Genomic DNA, 22,502 nt, shown 5'->3' on the forward strand with positions numbered 1-22,502 from the left:
GGCAGTGTGTAGCGGTCAGTGTCTGGCGTCATGCCATGGTGGTTGCCGACAATGTAAGGAGGATGAGGGAGAGGAAGGGGATCGATGGTGGCTCGGTGTCGTGAGAGGGGAGAAGGCGACGGAATGGGATCGGGAGGAAGAATAAAGAGGAGAAGGGAATAAAAAAAAAATTAACTTAGGTTTTGATATATACCATATGTTAATTAAATTTATCAACTCTCACTTTAATTGGGATACCTAAACAGACTTTCATTTAGCCTATAAATTCATCCCCATTAAATTCTTCATACAAGCTCCGCAAAATTCTCAATTTTTTTTTTAAAATTTCTAAAAATATTCTTAAGATTATTCGTTTTTACGGTATTTTACACTGTGTTTATATGGTAACACCCCAACTCTTAAATACAAATCATATTGTAAATCAGAAAAATAAAGTAAAATACAAAATAATTATTTTTGGAAATGTTTTTATTGTTGACTAAACAGATCAGAAGGCAACTGAAATGATTACAATGCCAACTCAACCTTAAAGCCCAACTCGGCCCAAATGGGACTCGCAAGTCGCAAGACATGAAACGACGCTGCGAGGGAAAACGTAATGCAATTGGCGGGAAACCCAATCCCCATTTTCACGGACCGACGTCGATCCAACGGCCAGTGACGTTCCTTTCTCCCATCGCCACTCTTCATGCGATCTCGGCCATACGTTACGAGATCATTTGGCGCGAGCTTCGCCGCCGTCCGATATAATCGGCTTCTCATTGTCTCGCCGAAGGAAGCGGCGAGGTTCAAAGAAGCAAGCGAGACCGGTGGGAAAAAAGAGGAGAAATCGGGAAGAAAAGTTGACTCCTCGATCGTTTCTCTGCAGCTGCTCTTATCCACTGTGGGCGATCCAAAAGGTAATCTTACGATCTGCGCATGGCGAAGTTTCTTGGTTTTTTGCGATGAGGAAGTCTGGAAATGAGGGTTTTCTTGTACATCCTTATAATGTGATTACTGGGGTTTCGGTGTTAATTTAGAATAGCATCTGCCTTTTCAGATTCATTATTCGTCGAAGAGGGTTTTGATTAGTCTCCGTTCTTCACATCCTCAAGGGATACCGTTGTCGAGAAATTTAGGATCTTGGAAGATGTTTGACCTGGCATTGACAGCCTAGGGGTATCTAAAACTAAAAAAGTGTTGTTTTTTTTACTTTTTCGGTAGTGACTGCTATATTTTCCCTTGTAATGCGATTCATTTTGATGTTCGTGCTATTTACAGGAAACCCTTTAGTTGTATTGGAATTTCTGGAGTTGTTTCTTCCCATTTTTCATACCTGTTTTGCGAAATACTCTATAGAGTAACAATGACCTCTCCTGGTGCTGCGGTCACTGACAAAACAGATGAATGCAAACTTTCCAAAGTTGTCAGGGGCGATATGGTTTTAGACATTTGCTCAGGGAAAGAGGAAGACAAGGTAGTTCTCAACAGAGCCCTTGAAAACTACGAGGATCTGATGGTGCTTGATGATAGTCTTACTGAAGCAACGGAAAGGGAGAGCACCAAAGATCACTTGGATGAGAAGTCAATTCACTCTACCAATAGCACGGGCCTTCCTTGCGGTTCAGTACTGAGCTCAAACAGGCCTTCAAAATTAGTTCAAGATGTTGGGGAAAAGGTGAAACGCCAAGCCGAGTTGAAAGATGAACAGAATGGGGGTAAAAAGAATTTGAAAAGGAAAAGGATTGATGGGGAAATGATTCATAACAATGAATCACTTATAACACAATGCCAGCAAGAATTGGATGAACTTGTTGATTATTTTAAAGAGTTTTCTGGTCTTAAGCTACAACTTGATGATGTCAACTCTTTTTCAAATAACTCGATGATTGCTTTTTTGCTGGAGGAGAGAAATCTTCCATTTTCTAATTTAGCAGAGGAAATTTATGAGAAGTTGAAGGAAAGAGAAGCAGTTACTTTGGCTTCAGTTCGCTGTACTCTACTCTCTATTGGACAAAGAGTAATGTATGGCATTACCAGCCCGGATACTGATGTGTTGGAAGACAAATCAGATTTGTGCCTTTGGTGCTGGGAGGTGATACCTTACTTTTTTTCTTTTACCCCCCTTGGTTGCTTCTGTAAATATGATTTTGTAATTGACCTTTTGTTATCTGTTTACTTGGTTTACCAGACAAGAGATGCCAAGTTGCTTCCTGCATCCCTTCGCAGTGTTGTACATATTCGACGCATAGCTCGGAACAAGATCCATAAGAGAATTTCTACTCTTCATGGTGAGATTATCACTTTTTAGTGCCACTTGCAATTCATAGGTTAGAACAGTGTTTTTAAACCTGAACTAGTAATTGAACCTGTGGTCCTGCTTGTTCCTAGGCTTTGTATGGCCGGTTTGTTTTGGTTTTGAAAACACTTGGTATTAGGGTCACACAATTGCATTTTGCCACATGCCTATGCTATTGTCTTTGTGTTAATTGTGTCTTGTTTATTTGTTTTCTATAATTTCCACTTGTTCTGTTAACTATCTCAAATCCATACCATCCTAGTGCATTTTCCCCCCCCCCCCCCCCCCGCGCGGTATTGGTGCATTAGACTGACATCTTTGCCCTTGGATAATTTCAGAAACATTGTCAGCGTTAGCAAATTCTCCACAGACAGAAAGCTATAAGGCTGATCTGATTCAAGCGTCAATAAAACTTAGGAAGGTATTGAATAAACAAGGGATCTCTATGTTGGTTGATAGATTGTCCCAGAAGAATAATGCTGACATGTAAGAAATCTTTCTTTCCTTATTCTTTTTAAGCTTTCTATTTCTTGTTTTAATCATTAGTTCATAACTTATTTAAAATTATCCTTTTGTCATTCAAAGGGCAAAAAAGGAAGCCAGGTTACAAGAAAAGGAATTAATAAAGGCTTTTGAGAAGACTAACCAGAGTGCTGAAAAGGAAAAGAAGAAACTAGAGCGGGAGCTTCAAAAGGAAAAACTTCAAAATGTATGTCATTTTCATGTTGAATGCCATCTCCTGCTGTTTGTATAATTAATTGCTTTTAATACTATGTACCAACAGCCTTAAATAGATATTTGAGAAGAATGTAATTTCAAATATTCTATACCTATATATTAAAATTCTGCTAAAATTGTTATCCCAACATTCTTGAATGAAAATTGATAATCAAGGTTGCTGATGTTATATATCTTCATTTTGTTGTTAGTTTCATATGCTACTTAGGTTATGTTATTTCTTCTCTAAATGGGTCATAATTTTTAGAGAATTTATAGGGTTTAATGCCAGTTACTTGAAATTTTGTTGAAGAAGCGCACAATAAGAGAAATTGGGAGCATATATTTCCTCTGTATGCATATATATCCTTTAAGTAATATCTTCTACTTGGCACTGGGCCTTCCATTCTCTTGAAAATGTGGAATGGTTATTATTACAAATAGTTTCCATCTTTTCTCACGATTACAGGTTTCCTTCCTGAATTGCAGGAAAAGGAACTTAAGAGGATGCAGGAAGAAGCTGAAAGGGAAAGAAAACGTCATGAAAAAGAACAAATTGAACTGAAGAAACAAATTAAGAAGCAACAAGAAGAGGCTGCTAGGGAACAAAGACGCCGTGAGAAAGAAGAAGCTGAATTGAAGAAGCAACGGGCTGTGCAGAAACAAGCTTCTATGATGGAATTGTTTCTCAAGAGTAAGAGTAGCCATAATTCTGATATCCCCGATGGGAAATCTCCCATGATTAAACCATCTACTGAGATTGCTTCGAATGAAGAAATGCTTAATGCTGTTACATCATCAATGGATGTTGCTTTGCATCAGCAGCATAACATGACCATAGAGGATCTTCGCAGGTACTCAAGAGGATCTTTGTATTTATATTCACCTTATTTTTCTAACTTATGGCCTTCTAGGTTTCTCTATGCTTCATCCGTGAAAATGGATTTTATTTTGAAAACCATTCTTGTACCTGATGGTATGGATATGCTCAAAGGCAACTAATATTGTCTAGTTAGGATACTTAAATTGATTAAAATAAAATGTATAAGACAAGACTTTAGTTAACATAATGAGTGATTTAATTGATTTCAGAAGCAAGTCCAATGGATAGGATCCATTTTATATCTGATATCAAATGGCTGGTACAAACATGGGTTGTTGTTAATGATGAATCATTCTTGTTCCAATATTGAATGAATTAGACCATTGTTAGAATGATCCCTTGGATACAATTTTTTTTATAATTTAGTTTTCTTCTACAATAACTCGAGGGTGCTATTTTTGATTGTGTACAAATTGTCAGAGCAACATCTTGGTTCTTGAAGGTTTAATTAGATTTTGTGTGTATTATGTATATAGTTTGCAGATGTTGCAGTCACGGGGAAGTAATTAAAAGTTTAGGAAAACCTTTTGTTGCAATAACAAGAATTTGATCTTTAATTTTCCAGGTTCCATGTTGATGGCTGGCGAAAGTTGGCTCACTGCAATAGATCTTCATGCTGGGGTGTTAGGCATAATCCAAAAGCTAACTTGACGAAGGAGATTAAGCTTCAAAAATCATCCTTGTTAGGTGAAACTCATAAAAAAAGTGCTGCTCCAAAGATAGAAAAATCCTCTTGTGAGGTGATAAGTTATAGCCTTTCAAGCAGCGATAGGCTTGATGAGGAACTAGAATCTCTTGCAGACAGCATGTCTAGTCAAAATGATCTTGTTGTTACCTCAACATCAGCTCATTCACTGAAGAAAAAGCTTTTGCAGTTTGACAAAAGCAATAGACCGGCATATTATGGTACTTGGCGCAGAAAAAGGCAAGGTTTAATGCTTTCTAGTAGGAACTAGCATTTTTTATTAAAAGAATTTGATTACAACTATTATGTCTTTAACTTAATCTTTACTATTATAGCCTTGTTGTTGGTCAAAGGCACCCATTGAGGAAGGATCCTGAATTGGACTATGATGTTGACAGTGATGAGGAATGGGAAGAGGTGCTTGACACTTAATTTCTTGTATAGTTGTATTAGTCCCTTTGGGCAGGATGTCAAAAAGTACTTACCATGTTTTATGAATAGGAGGCTCCAGGTGAAAGTCTTTCTGACTGTGACAAGATGGATGAAGAATCTATTGAAGGAGAAACTTTGGAAAATGAGAATGATTGTGAAAGTGAAGATAGTTTTGTTGTTCCTGATGGCTATCTCTCTGAAACTGAGGTGCGTCTTAAAAACACTTGGGAAAAAACATATATCTATTTTGTTCTGTTCCTAGTGTGCTCATTTCCAAACTGGTCTCTGTTGTGTTACTCTAGAATACATTTTCAATTTTTCTGATTAATTGAAAGATTAGGTTTTTCTTCCAGAAAAGTTATCACTCTTTTTGGGCATTCATGATTCTTTCTGATACTTTTTCCAATGTGATTAGCAAAGTTGTGTTTTTTTCCGCTTCATTGTCATGCTACCTATTGGTTTTGAATGCATCTTCACTATCAGTCTATAGGTAATATATTTTTTTATCCCTCTCATATACTAATATTGGTCATGAATTAGTTGGTGATGTGATATGATATATTTGTCAAGAACAACAGTGTAAATTGTTACAAATGTAACTGGGACAAAAAGTAAAATGGACTTTCACAACTGGATAAATTTCAGTATTACCTTTTTTTTCAGCTGCTCTCAAATATCTATGCCATTTGTTAGTTGTCTTCTATAATTCCATTGTTTATGTATTTCTTGATAATATTTGAATTCAAGCTTAAGCTGAATTTCTACTTTGGTGACTATTACGAATCACAATGACAGCATGTGAAACTGAATGTAAGAACTATTGGTTTTGCTTTTCCCTCTAAATTTTTACTTGAATTCCTGGTGATTTTTCATGTGAATCACTAGTATATTAGGAGCATTTTTTGCTCTGGCATACATTTTTTTTCCCGATAGGTTTGAGTAGTAAGCTGCATGAGCAACCTTATACATTTTATAATTTTGTGACAATGTCAATTGCCATTTACATCTTTGGCATCTAGAATTTCCAGGATCTGTGATTTGTTAGGTCACTGCAGTGTGTAAAATGGAAGTGACTCAGTTATTTTTGTTCTAGATTAATTTCTGTTTTTAGTTTTTTTCTTATAATCTAAAACATATTTATACACAGGGTGTTCAGCTTACTCCAACTGATTGTACTGAGAACGAGGTGAAAAACTCCTCAACTTGTAAGTTGGAGACTGATGATGTTGCAAAATTGCTTTGGCAGCAGAAGGTTCTTTTTAATTTGACTGAGAAGGCTCTTCGAAAGAGCCAACCGTTGGTGATATCCAATTTAAATCATGAATTATCTGAACTACGGATAACTGAAGAGTTGTCTGGCACAGCTAAAATTGAGCAGATTTGTTTACAAGCTCTCTGCATGGTGGCCTTCCCTGGATGCCCCATCATTTATGTCTCTCCAAATCCTAGTACTTTGAACGAAGTTCAACAAGTTAGTGAATCTTCACAAGAGACATCCACTCAACCAGGGACTTCAGAAGTGATATCAGAGTTGGACTTGCCAGAATTTGTAAGTATATTGTTGGATATGCAAAGCTAGATTGTTTAAGTCTGATGTCCTTGTTTGTTCATCATCATTTTCCTTTTTCTTTATCCCACAGGTTAGGTTGGTTCAGTCTTGCCCACATGGAATTAACAAGATGGTAGAGGTGCTGCAACAGAAATTTCCATCCATCTCAAAGACACAATTACGAAATAAAGTACGAGAAATATCTAGTTTTGTCGACAACCATTGGCAGGTAAAAATCTAACTTCACATGCTATCAAAGTAATCACTTTAATCTAAAATATTCCTTCTTTTTTTGGCTGAATTCTTATTGTGACAATCTTTGCTAATTTGTGAATGCAGGTTAAGAAAGATATTCTGGAAAGGCTTGGCATGCCTGCTACTGAATCTTCTCCAGGTACTTACAATCTACTATAGTAAAATAAATCTAGGAGACATGTCTCAATTGGACTTCCACTTTATCATATGGAACCTTTGTATCTGGCTTATTCATACCACATCTAAGTGGTAGCTTGTTATTCTCGACAGACACTGTTAAGAAGCAGAAAAGCATAGCAGCTTATTTCTCCAAACGCTGCCTGCCACCGCCAGAAGTGGTGCCCATGATCCTCTCTGAATCTTTGCCGGAGTCATCGTTGAAGTCCAAGACACAGGACTTGAAAGCTGAAGGTGAGTCCGCAGAGTAGTGTCTGCAGTTCAATGTTCACCAGGAAAATAGTTAAAGACAGTTTCCTTTCTTCGCTGCAAATTTTGGGCTTTTGGAACTGTATCTTCTTAAAAATTATGAAGATTGAAATCTTGATGTACATAGAGGTGCGAAGTGACTGGCTATTCTATTTTGGCTAATGGCTAATAGTTTATCTTTTGAAACCGTGGTGGAACTGTATCCGCTAAATGTACTTTCTTTGCCCTACCAACACCTCTTTTAAGTTGTATTTCTAGTTCGTTTATCAAAATACATTGCCCTTTGTTCTTATTGTCCCTTTACGTGAAACAACTACAGCTCCTCAACTCTTCATATTGTCTGTGTTCTCTCTTTTATGTGACAAGTCATAAAAAAAAATTGATTTTTATTTAAGTTTTGGCCGAGCTTTTCATGAGTTTGTAAACAAACACATTTATAAAAGCTCTAGAATGGGTTAATCAAACTCGTTCTTAACACATTAAATGGACACAATAAATTCTTATTCATAAACAATAGCCTTCATCAGGCTAATTTTATTTTTTATTTTTAATTGGTATTAGATATCTAATTTGTATTAATTAATTTTTAGAGTGACTAATTTGGTTTTACGGAAATTTTTTACTGACTATTACTATAAATTAGGAAGCGTTTGTATTGGATGACTTATTCGCATAACGTTTTTAGGTTAATTACTTATTAAAAAAAAATCTGTTGATTTATCAAAGTTGAAATTCAATTGTTAGATGTTGGCGAAATTAAAAAAACGTCCTGATGTTACACCACCATTGTCCGAGTGGTTAAATTTTATAAGATCTGTGAAGATTTATATATGGATCCAAACTTGAATTTTATAATTATATATATTTGATTTATTATTGTGTTTTATAATTTAAATTTATTTATTTTATTTTATTATTTATTTAACATATTGATAAAAGTTTATTAATAATATGATTCGTAAATATTATTTATGAACGTTTATTCATGAATATTGTTTATGAACATTATTCACGAACATCATTCATGAACGTCATTCATAAACATTAACGAGTTGAATACATATATGTTCAAGTTTGTTTGTTTAATTTAACAAGTTGTTCAATCTTGTTTGTTTAATTAATCTTATGTATATTGAACGAATATAAACAAACTCTTACCAAACTGAATATTAAGTTTGTTCACGAATGCTTGATTCATCTACAGTCAGAGCCGTACCTGTATTCGACGGGGCCTGAAGCGCATACTAAAAAATGACCCTTTTACTACGATAAATAATGATAAAGTTCAATTTACAAATAATATATATACTAAATACATAAATAAATAAAAAATAATATATTATTATAACACTGCTTGACTAGCTATTTTAGAGGTCAAAATGTTTATAAAATCTGAATAATTCAATTGTCAAACTATTTCTTTCTCAATCTATAACATTGATAGTTCATTTAGTGTATCTTGTAACACTGAGACTAATACGGTGGCCGTAGGTAGTAGCAAGGCGACAAACAGTAACCACCATGTAATTAGGTTGTCGTTCGCACAAACGACCGGGGTAGCGTGCGACAGCCACCGCGCCGTGCAATTAGGTCACATGAGCAAAGACCAACAACCACCAGCCCGTGTTGCGTGAGATAGCCACTGCGAGAATGGACGTGATTAGGCCGCACAAACGACCGTTGTTGTACGATTAGGATACAATTAGTGTCGCGTGTTGTAAGACGAAGAAGAAGGTCAAAGAAGAAGATTAGGATTACCTCTTGTTCAGTTAATCCATGCATCAGTAGAAAAGAAAGCTAGAGAAGAAATCACGTGCAAAGAAGAGCAACATTAGAGAAGAAATTGCATTCAAAGAAGAGTCGCACATCGATGCGTGCCTCGAAGCCGTGATTTGTTTTAGGTATAATTAAAAAAAAATGGGCCCTTCATTGAGCTAGGCCCTGAAGCGGGTGCCTCTCTGGCCTTATGAAAGTTACGGCTCTGTCTACGGTCCTACAAGGGTGATCAAAAATTCATTTAAACTGAATAAATCAAATTTTAAAACTGAGTTTGGATTTGATTTAAAATTTCCTATTCGATTAAATTAAATAAATCAAAATTTTAAATTGAATTAAATTTTTAGACTGAAATTTAACCGAAGTTTTAGACTCTAATTAGAAAATTTTGATAAATTCGGTTAACTTGATTTTAATTGATATTTTATCGGTATGATTTATTTAATTTTTTATTAAAATTTTTAATTGATTTGTTTTTTTTTTAAAATAAATTCTGTTAATTTCATTCATTTCAATTTCAACTGAATAACTTTGTGAAAATTTAAATATTGATTTCAAACTTAAATTTTATAATTGTATATATTTTTTTTAATAAATTCACATGGAGAATTTAGCACGAGTTATTGGGCCGAGCGAGTCGGTAAGCAGATCAAATCAAGCCCATTTATGACCATTTGAGATCGCAACCGTTGGATCTCGTTATGCGATGGCTTAGGGTTTCTGTAAGAGCCACCCTATTTTAAGCCCCCTTCTCCTATCCTTCAACTCCACAGCGGCGGCAGTGCGTGGGGAGAGGAGCAAGATGGTGAGATGCCCTTGAACCCTCTGTTTTCTATCTAGTTTTATGAGTTAAACGCATCGTTTTGCTTCGCCCTTATAGCGTCTCCGTAGCAGTAAGGTTTTCTCTTGATCCGTTGTACACGATCCATGATGATTAATATCGATTATGAAGACATGTAACCTTTTGCGATTTGTGATACATTTAAGGTTTCATATCCGGGCTACTTAGCTGTTTCTGAAAATTTGCGTCAAGTTCTACTGCTTCCGGTAGTTTACTGGTGCTGCTGGTTATTAGTTTATTAGATTTTGGTTGCTCTGTAATACTATGCCCAGATCTAACTCTTTTACGTTCTATTTTTGACTGGTTGAGCTGTATTACATCTTTGAATGACTTATGGGTTGGGTTTCGTGTTTGATACTGCAACATTGTAATTTTGTGGCTTGTTGTTTTAAAGTTGAATATGTTAGTTTGGTTAGCGTGGATTGGCATTTGGATTTTGGCGTTGTTGCTCTAATGTTTTGAAGGTGCGCGTTTAAACCGGTGGCTCTGAGTTCTTGAAATTAAAATTGAAAGGCAAGTGATCGGAATGAAGTCATGTGTATGGATCACCAATTTTTACCTTTTTAAAATTGTTAGCTATTAAATATTCTTCTTTCGCACCTATGAATTGTCTTGATCTGTTGTCTTCTATAATTTTTTTCTTATCTTCTGTGTTGTTTTTACTGGGATTTAAGTAAGAGGAAAAAAGAAAAGAAATAAAACCATAAATTTCCCCTGTTTTCTTGAAATCTTTATTTTATATTTTTGCAAAATTGTAATAAAGTATATGCCATCTTTTGAACTCAAAAAGGTGATATTTTTTTCTTAATTAGTCCAAGTAAATAAGAAAAATGAAATAGAATGAAAGTGAAACCATATATTTATTTCCTTTCTTTTCCCTTCAACATTATACTTAACTATTTTGAATCTTTAGTTTTTTTTTGTAAAAGCATGGTGTAACTGAGTTCCCTGTTTTTTGCTATTTGTTAACCTCAGGTTTTCGTCAAAACTCTAAAGACCAAGGCTTACTTCAAGCGATTTCAAGTCAAGTACAAGAGAAGGAGAGGTCAAATTTTCATTTGTGTCTTTAACTGTCATTGTGCTGTTGGTATTTATTAAGAATTTTTTTTGATTGCACAGAGGGAAAGACTGATTATCGTGCACGAATCAGATTGATTAACCAGGACAAGAACAAATATAATACACCTAAGTATAGATTTGTTGTCCGATTTGTATCCTCAAAAGTGGTCTTTATATTATATGATAGTTATTACCTTTTTTTACCATATATCATTCTCTGGATATACTTCTTAACCTGATTTGCTATCAGACTAACAAGGATATTGTTGCACAAATAATATCTTCAACCATTGTTGGTGATTTGGTTCTTTCATCTGCGTATGCCCATGAACTCCCACGATATGGGCTTGAAACTGGTCTTACAAACTATGCTGCAGGTTAGACACCCATTTCCTTGTTTGTTTATGTTTGTGCTTCACTACCTCAACCTGTATTTGTCGTTGATTAGCATACTGCACTGGACTTCTCTTGGCAAGGCGTGTCTTGAAGAAGCTTGAGTTGGATTCTGAATATGAAGGAAATGTTGAGGTGTCTTTTATATTCTTGGTCAATATCAAATTATTTTGTCAAATACTTCTTGCATCATATCATTTCTCCTTCAGGCTACTGGAGAAGATTTCTCTGTTGAACCCACTGACAATCGAAGACCTTTCCGTGCTTTACTTGATGTTGGCCTTTTAAGGACAACTACAGGCAACAGAGTATTTGGTGCTCTCAAGGTATCTGTCTAGTTAATACATTTATCATGCAGCCTTATTTCCTCTTTCTAGAATAGAATTAGCTTTGACAGCTCCATTTCTTGTGAAGCTAAGTGCTCACATTAAATAATAATATTTGAATGTTCGATTGAAGGTTGTTCAGAAATGATTAATTACATGTGCAAAAAGAAGTGCTTTAGATGTTTTAATTCCAGAATAATTTGTGTTGAAAAATGCTCTACTAATATTATGTGTGGTTAGGTACTTATATAAAAAAATTCCTAATAAGGTTTTTGGAGACCCAAATGAAGAATGTTGCAATCTTTGAATTGTTTTTGTGATGTATACAACGAATGTCTTATCTTTAAGAATTTTAAGATTCCAGGACAAACTATTTCATGTCAATTTTTAGGTACCATTGAATTGAAGTTAATTGGCAAATATAATTTTCCTACTTTGAAAATGACAGTTCATGACTCATTTTGTATGTGATTTATATGCATTATGGTCTTTTATAATGAATTTGCAGCAAGAAAGTAATTTTATGTTAATGCGTTCTGAAATTTATGCATGTTAAATTGCTGGTTGTGTTCTTATGCAATTACTGTTAAGAGTGAGCCGTTGAGTGGATAAAATAATGAGTCTTGGTCTCAATTTGATGAACACTGCCTATGAATGCAAGGAGAATTGCTTTGTTCTTATTCTTTGGTTGCATGTATATTACAATGTTTGATCAGAACATTAAATAGGGACATAAAATGTATTTTTCATGGGTCATGACAGGAAGCTGTTAGATCGTCTCATTTGAAATAAAATGATCAAGCACTCTGCTGACGTGTTATTGAAATTTTAGGTGTTTTAATTTTACTGGGAGGCTAGGGTTTTTAAAAATTGGACTTTGTTTACTATTTTTTTATTGTTAAAAATTTGTGCTTTTGTACTGTTCGTTACATTTCACTGCTTAAAACTTAACATATCTATTTCTAATTGATCCCCTATTAGGCTGCAGTGTGAATGTTTCTAAATTGGACGTGCATTTGCTTTTGCTGACACCCCTATGAAGTGTTGCATTTGTGTTTCTTTTATCTAATCTCCACTCATGTGAATGTTCAGAACATTCTTACAATTCACTGCTATTTCATTATTGTTGCTGTATGTTGGACCCATAAAATGTTTCTTGAATCTAGGGTGCATTAGATGGTGGTCTTGATATCCCCCACAGCGATAAAAGGTTTGCTGGTTTTAAGAAAGATGAGAAACAACTTGATGCAGAAGTTCATAGGAAATACATTTATGGTGGTCATGTTGCCTCTTACATGAAGGTCAGTTGCTTTCACTGGTTTTCATCTCTCATTCATTCACATTTCATTCTTATCTCAATGGTCTTGATATATCTAAAACCATTTGGTACTGTTCATATATTGCAACTGTACATCACATTATTTTTAGTTGAAATATTTTGGTAAATGATTGTCACCCCTAATTTTTTTCCCTCAGAGTCTTATGGAAGATGAGCCTGAAAAGTATCAGCAACATTTCAGTCAATACATAAAGAAAGGAATTGACCCTGATAACCTTGAGGAGATGTATAAGAAGGTCCATGCTGCCATTCGTGCCAATCCAACTCAAGTGAAATCCACAAAGTCACCACCAAAGGAGTACAAGAGGTATGCAATAAATACACACATTAGATGTTTGAATTCTTTGAGAAGCAATGCATTAGTCATCATGTTTTTGGCATCTTTTCTGTACAGATATAACCTAAAGAAGCTCACCTACGAGGAAAGAAAAGCTAAGCTCATAGAACGACTGAATGCTCTTAATTCTTCTGCCGGTGCTGATGACGAGGACGAAGATGATGAGTGAAAATTATATCAAGTGTCAACTTTTGATATTCTACTTTTAATGGTTGCATAAGCTATAGGACAATATTTGGTGTTGAGCAGTTTAGTTGTTTTGATCCAACAGAATTTATGGGACTTAAACTACTTATGCAATTGGTTTTGTTTTCATTATGATTTTGGTTTATGCAATTGGTTGTCACCATCTTATGATTTTCATGCGTGCCGCTTTTTCTACTGTTAATCCTCTCTAACCAGTTTCTGATTTTATCATTGTGATGCCATCAAATGATTAGATTACAAGTATGCTGTTATCTGATTTTATTAAATTTCCTGTTAATTCATCAATATTTCTTTGTTTGTTAGTATAAGAAGTGGTATTCTAATCTTGTCAACGTTGTTGTGGGTGGACTGTTCCCTGATTTAAAGATTTTGATTTTACGTTAGATAGGATTGATGGCAGTTAGGACAAATGCTTTTGAGAAAGATAATGCGTTTTTGAGAAGGGCATTATTAGACCCATAAATTAAACATTTCCACTTCATTCCTCAAATCATGTTTTACTTTCACATCAATATAAACAATGTTAAGATTGAGATCATCCTATTCATCTCTTGCGAGTTGTTTCTGTTTTTAATTTGCAATTGAACGCATTTATCATTGCCTTCCTCTTTGTATAAACACTCTTATGTGACAAAAGATATAATGCTCATCCTATACGGTTACGCTATAGTATTGTTGGGTCTCTTAGGGGCCTAATATAAAGACTTACTATTATCATCAATCGATTTATAGGAATCGATCTGGTACACATTTAAAAAATTATCGATTGGCTCCTTGCACAGCTAACCGCAACCTAAAGATGAAAAGTACGTAGCTGATCATGCCCATCACATGCATTTTTGTATGCATTTGAATGTTGGATGCAACTTTTTTGTTACTTTTTTTTGGTTACTGATTTAAATCATATTTGACCGAATCGTTTGATCTACATCTAGATCAAACTTATTATACTCACTCAATGGTCCCAAACCGTCTAAAAACCAAGTGTGAATCAATTAAGCTAAGCTCATCGAGTCTGTCATAAACTACGAAACCAATTGCCACTGGATTCTTCTCCACACATGCCTGCCTCTGTCTCTGCCTCTGCCTCTGAATTAAAATGAAGAGATACTCTCGCAGTTTTACCTCTCTTGGAAATTGGAACCCACAAAACACAAACAGCCGATGGAATTATTGAGCAAAATGATGAACGGAATAATTGGCTGTGGGGTTCGGTGAAAATGCAAGGTGAGAGAGAGAGACTCTGTCAGGCTCCAGGCTTATTCTTTTGCTTTGCTGAAGCTTTTTCCATGCAGCGTGTCAGAGTGAAATCTACTATTTTTTTTTGATCTTTCTTTTCTTTTGCTGAAAGCCATGCATGGATTTATTTGTAGAAAGGCGGGTGGATCAGCGTGCGTCCCCACCATTGGCAAATGGCGATCCAATCAATTTGGCATTGCTGAAGATTCTCATCACTGTTCCTTCTCCAATGACCTCCATATCAGATCTTTCCGCTGCCTTCTCTTCGGGATTCTTCCGGACGCACGCAGCTTGCTTTTGCTTTTGCTTTTGCTTCAATCAGTCCGACGCGATGCACGGCAGGCGTTCTCTCCATCGACCTTTCTTCCCTCTCGCTTCCTCTTCGCCGCCCGGTGAGTCACCGCCCGGCTCGTTCGCTGCACCGGACCACCTGCCGTTCTTCTTCCCCGTCTACTCCTCCACTCCGCCGCCGCTGGCGACCGTCGCCTCGCAGCCCACCTTCCCTGCCAGTTTCTCCTCATTCGCTGGCCCCGCGCCGACCGCCTTCCACAACTACAAGCCCGCCTTCGTCGTCTCTCTTGCTTTCCTCGCTCTGCTCGCCGCCGCCGCGGCGATGTACTTCCTTCACCGCCGGCGGGGGCTCTGCTACTTCGACAAGGAGGGTGCTCGCTCCGACTCCCAACGGCTGTTCGATAGCGTCGCGTCCGATGGCGGCGCTGCACCCAAGAGTTCTCCTCGCGTCTCCTCTGTTTTTGCATCAAAGCTGTGGTCGCCGGAGCTCCGGCCGATGCCGTGGCTACCGCGACACGCTCGTGGGCGCGGAGAGGAGGAGAAGGTGGCGGAGGACTCGTCAGGGCGGGAATTCTACTCGCCGAGGCCGTCCTCGGCTTGGAAGGGGAGCTCCGGAAGGTGGGAGAGCGGGCGGATATCGAGCTCCCGGTGGCCGTTGCCGGCAGCAGTGCCCGAAAGGTGCGAATCCCGCAGCTCGACGCTGGACACGCTTCCCTATCTGTCTTCGCCCCTGGTCTCGTCGGCGAGGTTCGGATCGAGCCCCGGCCATTCGAGCCGGAGATCTTTAACGTCCATATCGGAAAGGATCGCGCCCGGAGATTGCCGCCTCACAGCTCCACCGCCACCACCTGAAACTCTGTCTGCAAATACAAAGGTGGCGACTTTTGATCTCGCAGCGCACGGACATCAACAGAGTCACGTTCCCCGGCCGCCGCCGCCACCACCGCCGCCGGCTGGATACTGGGAGACGCAAGTCCTAAGGCCGCCGCCGACACAACCCAACGATCAAATAGCCATATCAGACGGCACGGAGAAGAACGAGGACGCCACTCGCCCAAAGTTGAAGCCTTTACATTGGGACAAGCTTCCCGCCAGCTCCAACCGGACGATGGTGTGGGATCAGCTGAAATCAAGCTCCTTCCGGTGAGATTTCTCACCAAGATTCAATTTTTCTTCCATTAAAGAATCCTTTTCAGCTGACGAATCAACAGGGTGAACGAAGAAGCGATCGAGACTCTGTTCGTCTGCAACACAGCCAAGGAGATCAACAAGGTCCTACCGGTTCTTCTTCCATCGCCGACTCAAGCAACCACGGCGCTTGATCCGAAGAGGTCTCAGAACATTGCTATTCTTCTGAGATCATTGAACTCCACCAAGGAGGAGGTCTGCGAAGCATTGCTGGAAGGTGACATTATTTCTCACCGGCATTCAATTTCTTTGCATCTCATCTTGCTCTTCTAATTCATCACCATTGATGAAAGCAGGCAATGCAGAGAGACTGGAAGCTGACCAGCTCGAGATACTGCTAAAGATGGCTCCGAACAAAGAAGAAGAACATAAATTGAAGGAATGCAAGGATGATTCTTCCCCACCATTCAAGCTCGGTCCAGAAGAGAAATTTCTCAAAGCTTTGCTGGATATTCCATTTCCATTTAAAAGAGTGGAAGCCATGCTATTCATGGCTAATTTCGATTCAGAAGTCAAATTTCTCAACAAATCCTTTCTAACTCTCGAGGTAGATTTGATCTCTTCTTAACTACTTTCAAAGTACATTTGTTCTTAAAGATTGTTCTTGGCACCGACTATGAATTCGTCATCAATATCAGACAGCTTGCGAAGAACTACGCGGCAGCCGGCTGTTTCTCAAGCTTCTGGAGGCTGTACTAAAGACCGGGAACCGGATGAACATCGGGACGAATCGCGGCGGCGCACAAGCCTTCAAGCTCGATACATTGCTCAAACTAGTTGATATAAAGAGCAACGACGGCAAGACCACACTCCTGCACTTTGTTACTGAAGAGATCATCAGATCAGAAGGAGACGCAGTCGAACACCGGAAGCTCGGTCTTCAGGCCGTCGCCGGCCTGGCTCAAGAGCTCTGCAATGTGAAGGCTGCGGCTGCAATGGACTCCAATGTACTCAACGGCTATGTGTCGAAACTCGCAGGCGGGTTCGGGAAGATCAATGAGGTGTTGAGGATGAATGAAGCATTGGGGTGTGAGGAATACAATGAGAGGTTTCATGAGGCAATGTATGAGTCCATGAGAAGGGCAGAGGATGGGATCATTAAGGTGCAGGCTCAGGAGAGTGTGGCAATGTCAGTGGTGAAGGAAACAACAGACTACTTCCATGGCGACTCGGCGAAGGAAGAAGCACATCCTCTGAGGATCTTTGTGGTGGTCAGGGACTTCCTAGCGATCCTGGAAAGAGTTTGCAAGGAAATTGGAAGCATCAAGCACCACCACCATGTTTTTGTTAGCTCAGAATCTCAATTTCCTGTGCCTGTGAACCCAACTTTGTCATCTGAGTTCACTTAGTCTCGATCTGATAAGGAGGATAGCTCTCGGTCGGTCGATCGGTCGGTCGATCGGTCGGTCGGTCGCTGTAGATTATTATCGGCACCAAGTTGTGTTTGTCTCGGCTATTCAAGATTGACTAAGTAGATGTTTTGAGCAACTATTATCTTTGTCTTAGAGATTAGTAGTACTAAAAAAAGTAATTGAGGCAAATAGAATTCATAAACAACATGAGCATAGGCCTTTACCCTACTCAAAAGGGTGCTATCGCTTTGTGCAAATTAATATTGAAAAAAAAACTGTTTTTTAAAGTTTGAAAATAAAAAAAAAATTTGCACCAGCCGGGAATCGAACCCGGGTCTGTACCGTGGCAGGGTACTATTCTACCACTAGACCACTGGTGCGATGCTTTACTATGTACAAACTTTGAATATTGATTAAAATTTAATTTAAATTTATTTTTATTTTTCCAAATAAACAATGCAAACTTTAAATCTCTAAATCATTTTATTTATGTCTTTTAGAAATTTTATTTATTTGATTCATATAATTTTCATACTTTATTGTAAGATTTTGTTGTTATAAAGGAAATAAAAAGCTTTTTTTATTACATTGAATTTAAATTTAGGTTATAGATTGCGTCTTATTTTTTTCCATTAAAAATTGGAATTATTTAACATTTTCCCCCGAATAATGTTTTTGTGAGGATTCATATGAAATTTTGCCTAATTAAGAGTACTAGATTATAATGAAAACCCTAATACCTGTGCCGTTAACGGGAAATCTCTGCGCGCCGCTACTTCAGGAACGAGAGCCAGCCCTCGCGATTTCTTGTTCTCACGTCGAACTCTTCCCCCTGCCGACCACCCAACAAACTCTCCTCGCGTTTCCTCCAGCTCTTTCTCTGTTCGGTGTTTCCTTTGTTGAACCGTGAGTTATCTACCCTTTCTCCTGTTTTCATCTCGATGTCACAATTTCCAAATGTTAAAAATACGATTTTTAGGGTTCTCGTTTGCTTGAGAAAATCGACAAGAATCGGATCTGGTTCATGCAGTTTCTGTCCAACTATGTTTCTTGTCTCATCGTTTTGTATCCTCTTTGCGTTATATTTATGTATTCCGTCCTTCAAAACTCACTGCAGCTTGTTAACATGATTTTTTTTCTTTTCTGATTTTAGTATATGAATTTGGTTTTAAGCTTTGGCAATAGATAACTGTGTGCATGTAGCAGCTCAAAGAATGTGAAAAATCAAAACTTTTGTCACAGTTTACCCGGTAGTATTAAGGGTTTTTTTTTTTTTTTTTGGCACATTGTCTATTGTTAGCGTGATCTCGGTCTCATCAACATCGCATCTTATGATATACGGTACTTGAACTTACATTGTGCTCCATGGTCCTTGCATGCCTACATTTTTTATCATTAGATGCACAATGGTAATTATTTATAGTGTTTAGTTTTTGAATCATTCTGTTCGTTATTTACAAGAAAACACATTTTCTTCTATACAACATAAAATTTGCGTCCTGGAGCTATATTGATATTAAATTTTTGTTTTGTTCTGAAATTTATACAAAAATGAGTTGACTTTTTTTTTCACTGAGTGCAGTTTTATGCTCCTTTCTAATGTGTTTAATTTATTATATATAATTGAAGGATATGCATTTCCTTTTCCCTTTTACAAAGAGCTTATTATTTTTCCAAGATCATGATGCCATTGTATTAGTTTTTGTTGACTATTCTAAACTTGATTGTCTACTATCGATCTATGTACTTTTATTGAGCTATTCTAAACTTGATACTCTTCTATCATCTATGTGTCAAGAATACAACTGTTTGATTGGGTTTCGCAGATAGTTGTATTAGTGTATGTTCCTTCAAATGATTGATGCACACTGTTTAGTCAATATAGTTTTGTCATTTCATTGACACCTGTTTAAGAAATGTCATACTCATGTTTTAACTTGATTTTTTAATGATACTGTACAAGTGTCAAATGTTTCAACAGTTATACCATCTTTTGATATGATGCTATGATATCAGAAACCTATTGCTTGCATATACCCATCAATTTGATATCAACAATCTAATTTGTATATGTAATCGAACAGCAAGAAGTTAGAGTAATCAGACGCTGTGATGGACTCTGTTGGGAGTGGAGGGCGACCCGAGGAGGAGACTCGTGTGGTGCTCTCTCCGCAATCTTTGTCCTTTCTTGGTGAAGGAATCTCACTTATGTTTTCTCGCTGGACGGCACTCCAGATGGCTGTGGAGAATGGATGGGGTGGGCAGGAATCCCGGTCCAAGTCTGAGGAGCTTGTCTCCACTGTTCTCTCATGGTTCTCCCAATCCAAAGGTTAGTTTTGATCTTCAAAATCAAAGAACCTTCCATGTTTAGTTTACAATTTATTATCCTTTTTATACATTTTTTGTTAAAGTCGGTGCTTTGTTGATTCAAATTCTTCCCTTCCTATCAGACATTTGAAATAGAGCTCTTTGTTTCACTATTTCAAGTTCTCCTGTCTGATATGCTTCCAAAAATTATGAGTTTCTTTCTTTGAGTATCACAACTTCTTTGGTTTAGTCTTTCACTCATTTCTCTGGAACAAGTGATGAGACTTAAGTAATTTTGCAGTTTGGCAATTGATTAGTGAAATTAACCTTTTATGTTTTGCAAACTAAATTGACCTTCTTTCTAGGTCCACTTTATATTGATGATTTGGAAAATATGCTTGAAGAGAATATGGAGGAATTATTCAATACAGAAGTTGAGGACGGTAGCATTGAAGAGGTATCCAATTTCAATATGTGTTTTAAAGAATATGAACCTAACAAATCTTCTCTCAATATGTCATATTAGACTTTTTGGTCTAGGTAGTCATGGCAGTTGATACTTGACATTGAAATTCATTGAGCATTCAATAATAAAATTCATGTGTGCAGGTTGCTGAAGAATTGGTGATTATGCATGAAGATTTTCTCAAGGGAAATTATGAATCAATTGAAAAGCTGAGGAGGTTAGGTCCCATAGCTACCTCGGTTGCTCAGAGTAAAAAGGTAATCTATTTTGAATTCTAACTCTTATGTTCATTATCACTATCACTATCACTTCATTTAAACCCCGTTTAGTTATTTAAATGTTCTATTAGTCTAGGCTATGCTTGTTTGAAAAGGCAGGCTAGATAATAATTGTAGTTTCCAACAAATATATGCCATTATTGGGTTTAGGACAAGACAATGGAAGATAGTTCCAAATATTTAGCCTATGATGCCTCCTTGCCCATCTGTCTCACAATTTAGCCTTATGTTTGAGTATAACCGTCCCAACCTGCACATTAAATTGCCTTTGCATTTTGGCAGTAACAGGCTCGGTTGCAGCATTGGTATTCCACTATTGTATGGTTTAATGTGCTTAGCGACTGAGTTAAATGTCAATTGTTCACCTTGGAAGATTTTTGTTAATCTTTTTAAATTACCTTGTTGTCGTCTCAAGGCTATGAATGGCTCTCCTGAAAAGCTGAAAGGCTCGAAACAAAATTGAATCTTTTACTGGTTTGAGTTATGAAATTGTTCTGAACCATTTATTGCCTGTGATTTTCGGAACTCTACATATGTAAGATGCTGTTCTACTTCTGACGATACATATATTTCACAGTGTTTGATAAGATTCATGTAGCCGACCCTACTAGACATTATTTGTTGTAGATGTATAGTTGAACCAAACTGTCTCTTTTAATGAAATTTCATCCTACTCTTATCATATGAGAGCATATGAGACCAAAATGATAGGGTTCACAAACTTAATTCTCACAGAATGATTGACTTTGATTCGCCCTATATGTTATTTGAGTCCCTTTTTTTGTTGTTTTATCGTCATCGCTTGAGTTGTTTCCGTGTGTGATCTCTATATTGTAGGTGGTGCTAACAAATGCTACACTTTGTGATGCAGATAGTTGACTATGATAGTGATGAGGTTTCAGAAATGATTGTTGATGAATCAAATGCGAGTGACATGGTCGTCGAAAAGCCAAAGTCAGAGCGAGTTCCTGACGAGGATGGATGGTCGACCGTTACTTCTCGACGCAACAAGGGCAAGAAATCTAGATGAAAGCGAGAGTGAACAATTATATACCAATCAAACAAAAACTTGAATCAGATGCTGTTGATATGATTCCAATTTTCTTCAAATGCTTGCTTGTTACACTCTTTCAATTTTGAACTTATTAATAAAAAAATTGACATAAAACACTCTCCCTTCAACTTTTCTCAATTGCAAGGGATAACAATTGAATATGTTAATTTCAACACAAAGACTACGTTTGATAGGGTAGGGTGTAATCTGCTTTGTGTTGATTATTTTGTTTGGTTTAATTTGAAATTTATAATGTAATGTAATCTCAATTATAAAAGATAGTGAAATTTTGTAATCTGGATTACAAAGTAAATATTATGTAATCAGATTACATTATGAGGTCACTGTTTAATCAAAATTTGAATGCTGAATATACCCCTAGTTAGTCGTTGCCCATCGATTGTTCGTTGGTCGTCGTTCGCAGATCGCTCGTCGACCGTCGCCTGGCAATCGCTCGTCGGTCGTCGTCTGTTGGTCGTCGACGGTCGCAAGCTCCGACAGAAGTACAGCGGCCATCGGTAGAAGTTGCAGGACCTTTGATGGATTTCCAGTGGACTTCGTTCCGACCTACAACACAAGTAGCGTTAGTGCTGAATCAGGGAAGAGGTCCCGGTGATGGTCCTCCGATATTCAAGTCAGTCTCCGACGAAGAAGAAACAGTAAACGGAGCAACAAGAACTGTAGGTCAGAGCGAATTCCACTGGAGGTCAATATGAGCGCCACATTTCCAGCATCTATCTCATTGATTTTCGGATAAGATCATATTTGACGCCGTCTGTGGGAACATCATATGCATCTGAGCTGAAAGGATGGAAGACGCTGGA

The 22,502-nt window shown here is 37.5% G+C and overlaps 4 protein-coding genes and 1 non-coding gene across 5 annotated transcripts; 4 read left to right on the forward strand and 1 right to left on the reverse strand.

Moving 5' to 3' along the window:
- The first annotated feature begins 752 nt into the window (after positions 1 to 752).
- LOC122055316 (chromatin assembly factor 1 subunit FAS1-like) lies at positions 753 to 7,517 on the forward strand. The gene is made up of 14 exons (XM_042616694.1): positions 753 to 899; positions 1,040 to 1,158; positions 1,261 to 2,074; positions 2,171 to 2,270; positions 2,617 to 2,764; positions 2,864 to 2,987; positions 3,485 to 3,849; positions 4,444 to 4,803; positions 4,899 to 4,980; positions 5,065 to 5,202; positions 6,143 to 6,544; positions 6,636 to 6,773; positions 6,884 to 6,938; positions 7,070 to 7,517. The coding sequence occupies exons 3-14, from the start codon at positions 1,346 to 1,348 to the stop codon at positions 7,225 to 7,227; spliced, it is 2,799 nt and encodes a 932-aa protein (XP_042472628.1). The 5' UTR covers positions 753 to 899; positions 1,040 to 1,158; positions 1,261 to 1,345; the 3' UTR covers positions 7,228 to 7,517.
- A 2,175-nt stretch (positions 7,518 to 9,692) lies between these two features.
- LOC122055317 (60S ribosomal protein L5-1-like) lies at positions 9,693 to 13,614 on the forward strand. Its single transcript, XM_042616695.1, has 9 exons — positions 9,693 to 9,806; positions 10,818 to 10,887; positions 10,962 to 11,053; positions 11,152 to 11,278; positions 11,350 to 11,429; positions 11,504 to 11,620; positions 12,787 to 12,921; positions 13,097 to 13,266; positions 13,354 to 13,614. The coding sequence occupies exons 1-9, from the start codon at positions 9,804 to 9,806 to the stop codon at positions 13,463 to 13,465; spliced, it is 906 nt and encodes a 301-aa protein (XP_042472629.1). The 5' UTR covers positions 9,693 to 9,803; the 3' UTR covers positions 13,466 to 13,614.
- Positions 13,615 to 14,270: 656 nt separating this feature from the next.
- Positions 14,271 to 17,712, forward strand: LOC122055318 (formin-like protein 1). Its single transcript, XM_042616696.1, has 4 exons — positions 14,271 to 16,176; positions 16,245 to 16,438; positions 16,518 to 16,768; positions 16,860 to 17,712. The coding sequence occupies exons 1-4, from the start codon at positions 14,861 to 14,863 to the stop codon at positions 17,568 to 17,570; spliced, it is 2,472 nt and encodes an 823-aa protein (XP_042472630.1). The 5' UTR covers positions 14,271 to 14,860; the 3' UTR covers positions 17,571 to 17,712.
- A 170-nt stretch (positions 17,713 to 17,882) lies between these two features.
- On the reverse strand, positions 17,883 to 17,953 carry TRNAG-GCC. The gene has a single exon. It is a non-coding gene; the product is annotated as a tRNA-Gly (tRNA).
- A 370-nt stretch (positions 17,954 to 18,323) lies between these two features.
- LOC122055319 (pre-rRNA-processing protein TSR2 homolog) lies at positions 18,324 to 21,792 on the forward strand. Its single transcript, XM_042616697.1, has 5 exons — positions 18,324 to 18,479; positions 19,658 to 19,902; positions 20,246 to 20,337; positions 20,490 to 20,603; positions 21,496 to 21,792. The coding sequence occupies exons 2-5, from the start codon at positions 19,686 to 19,688 to the stop codon at positions 21,652 to 21,654; spliced, it is 582 nt and encodes a 193-aa protein (XP_042472631.1). The 5' UTR covers positions 18,324 to 18,479; positions 19,658 to 19,685; the 3' UTR covers positions 21,655 to 21,792.
- Positions 21,793 to 22,502: the final 710 nt, after the last annotated feature.

This window comes from Zingiber officinale, chromosome 3B, assembly GCF_018446385.1.
Source record: "Zingiber officinale cultivar Zhangliang chromosome 3B, Zo_v1.1, whole genome shotgun sequence".
Classification (NCBI taxonomy): Eukaryota; Viridiplantae; Streptophyta; class Magnoliopsida; order Zingiberales; family Zingiberaceae; genus Zingiber; species Zingiber officinale.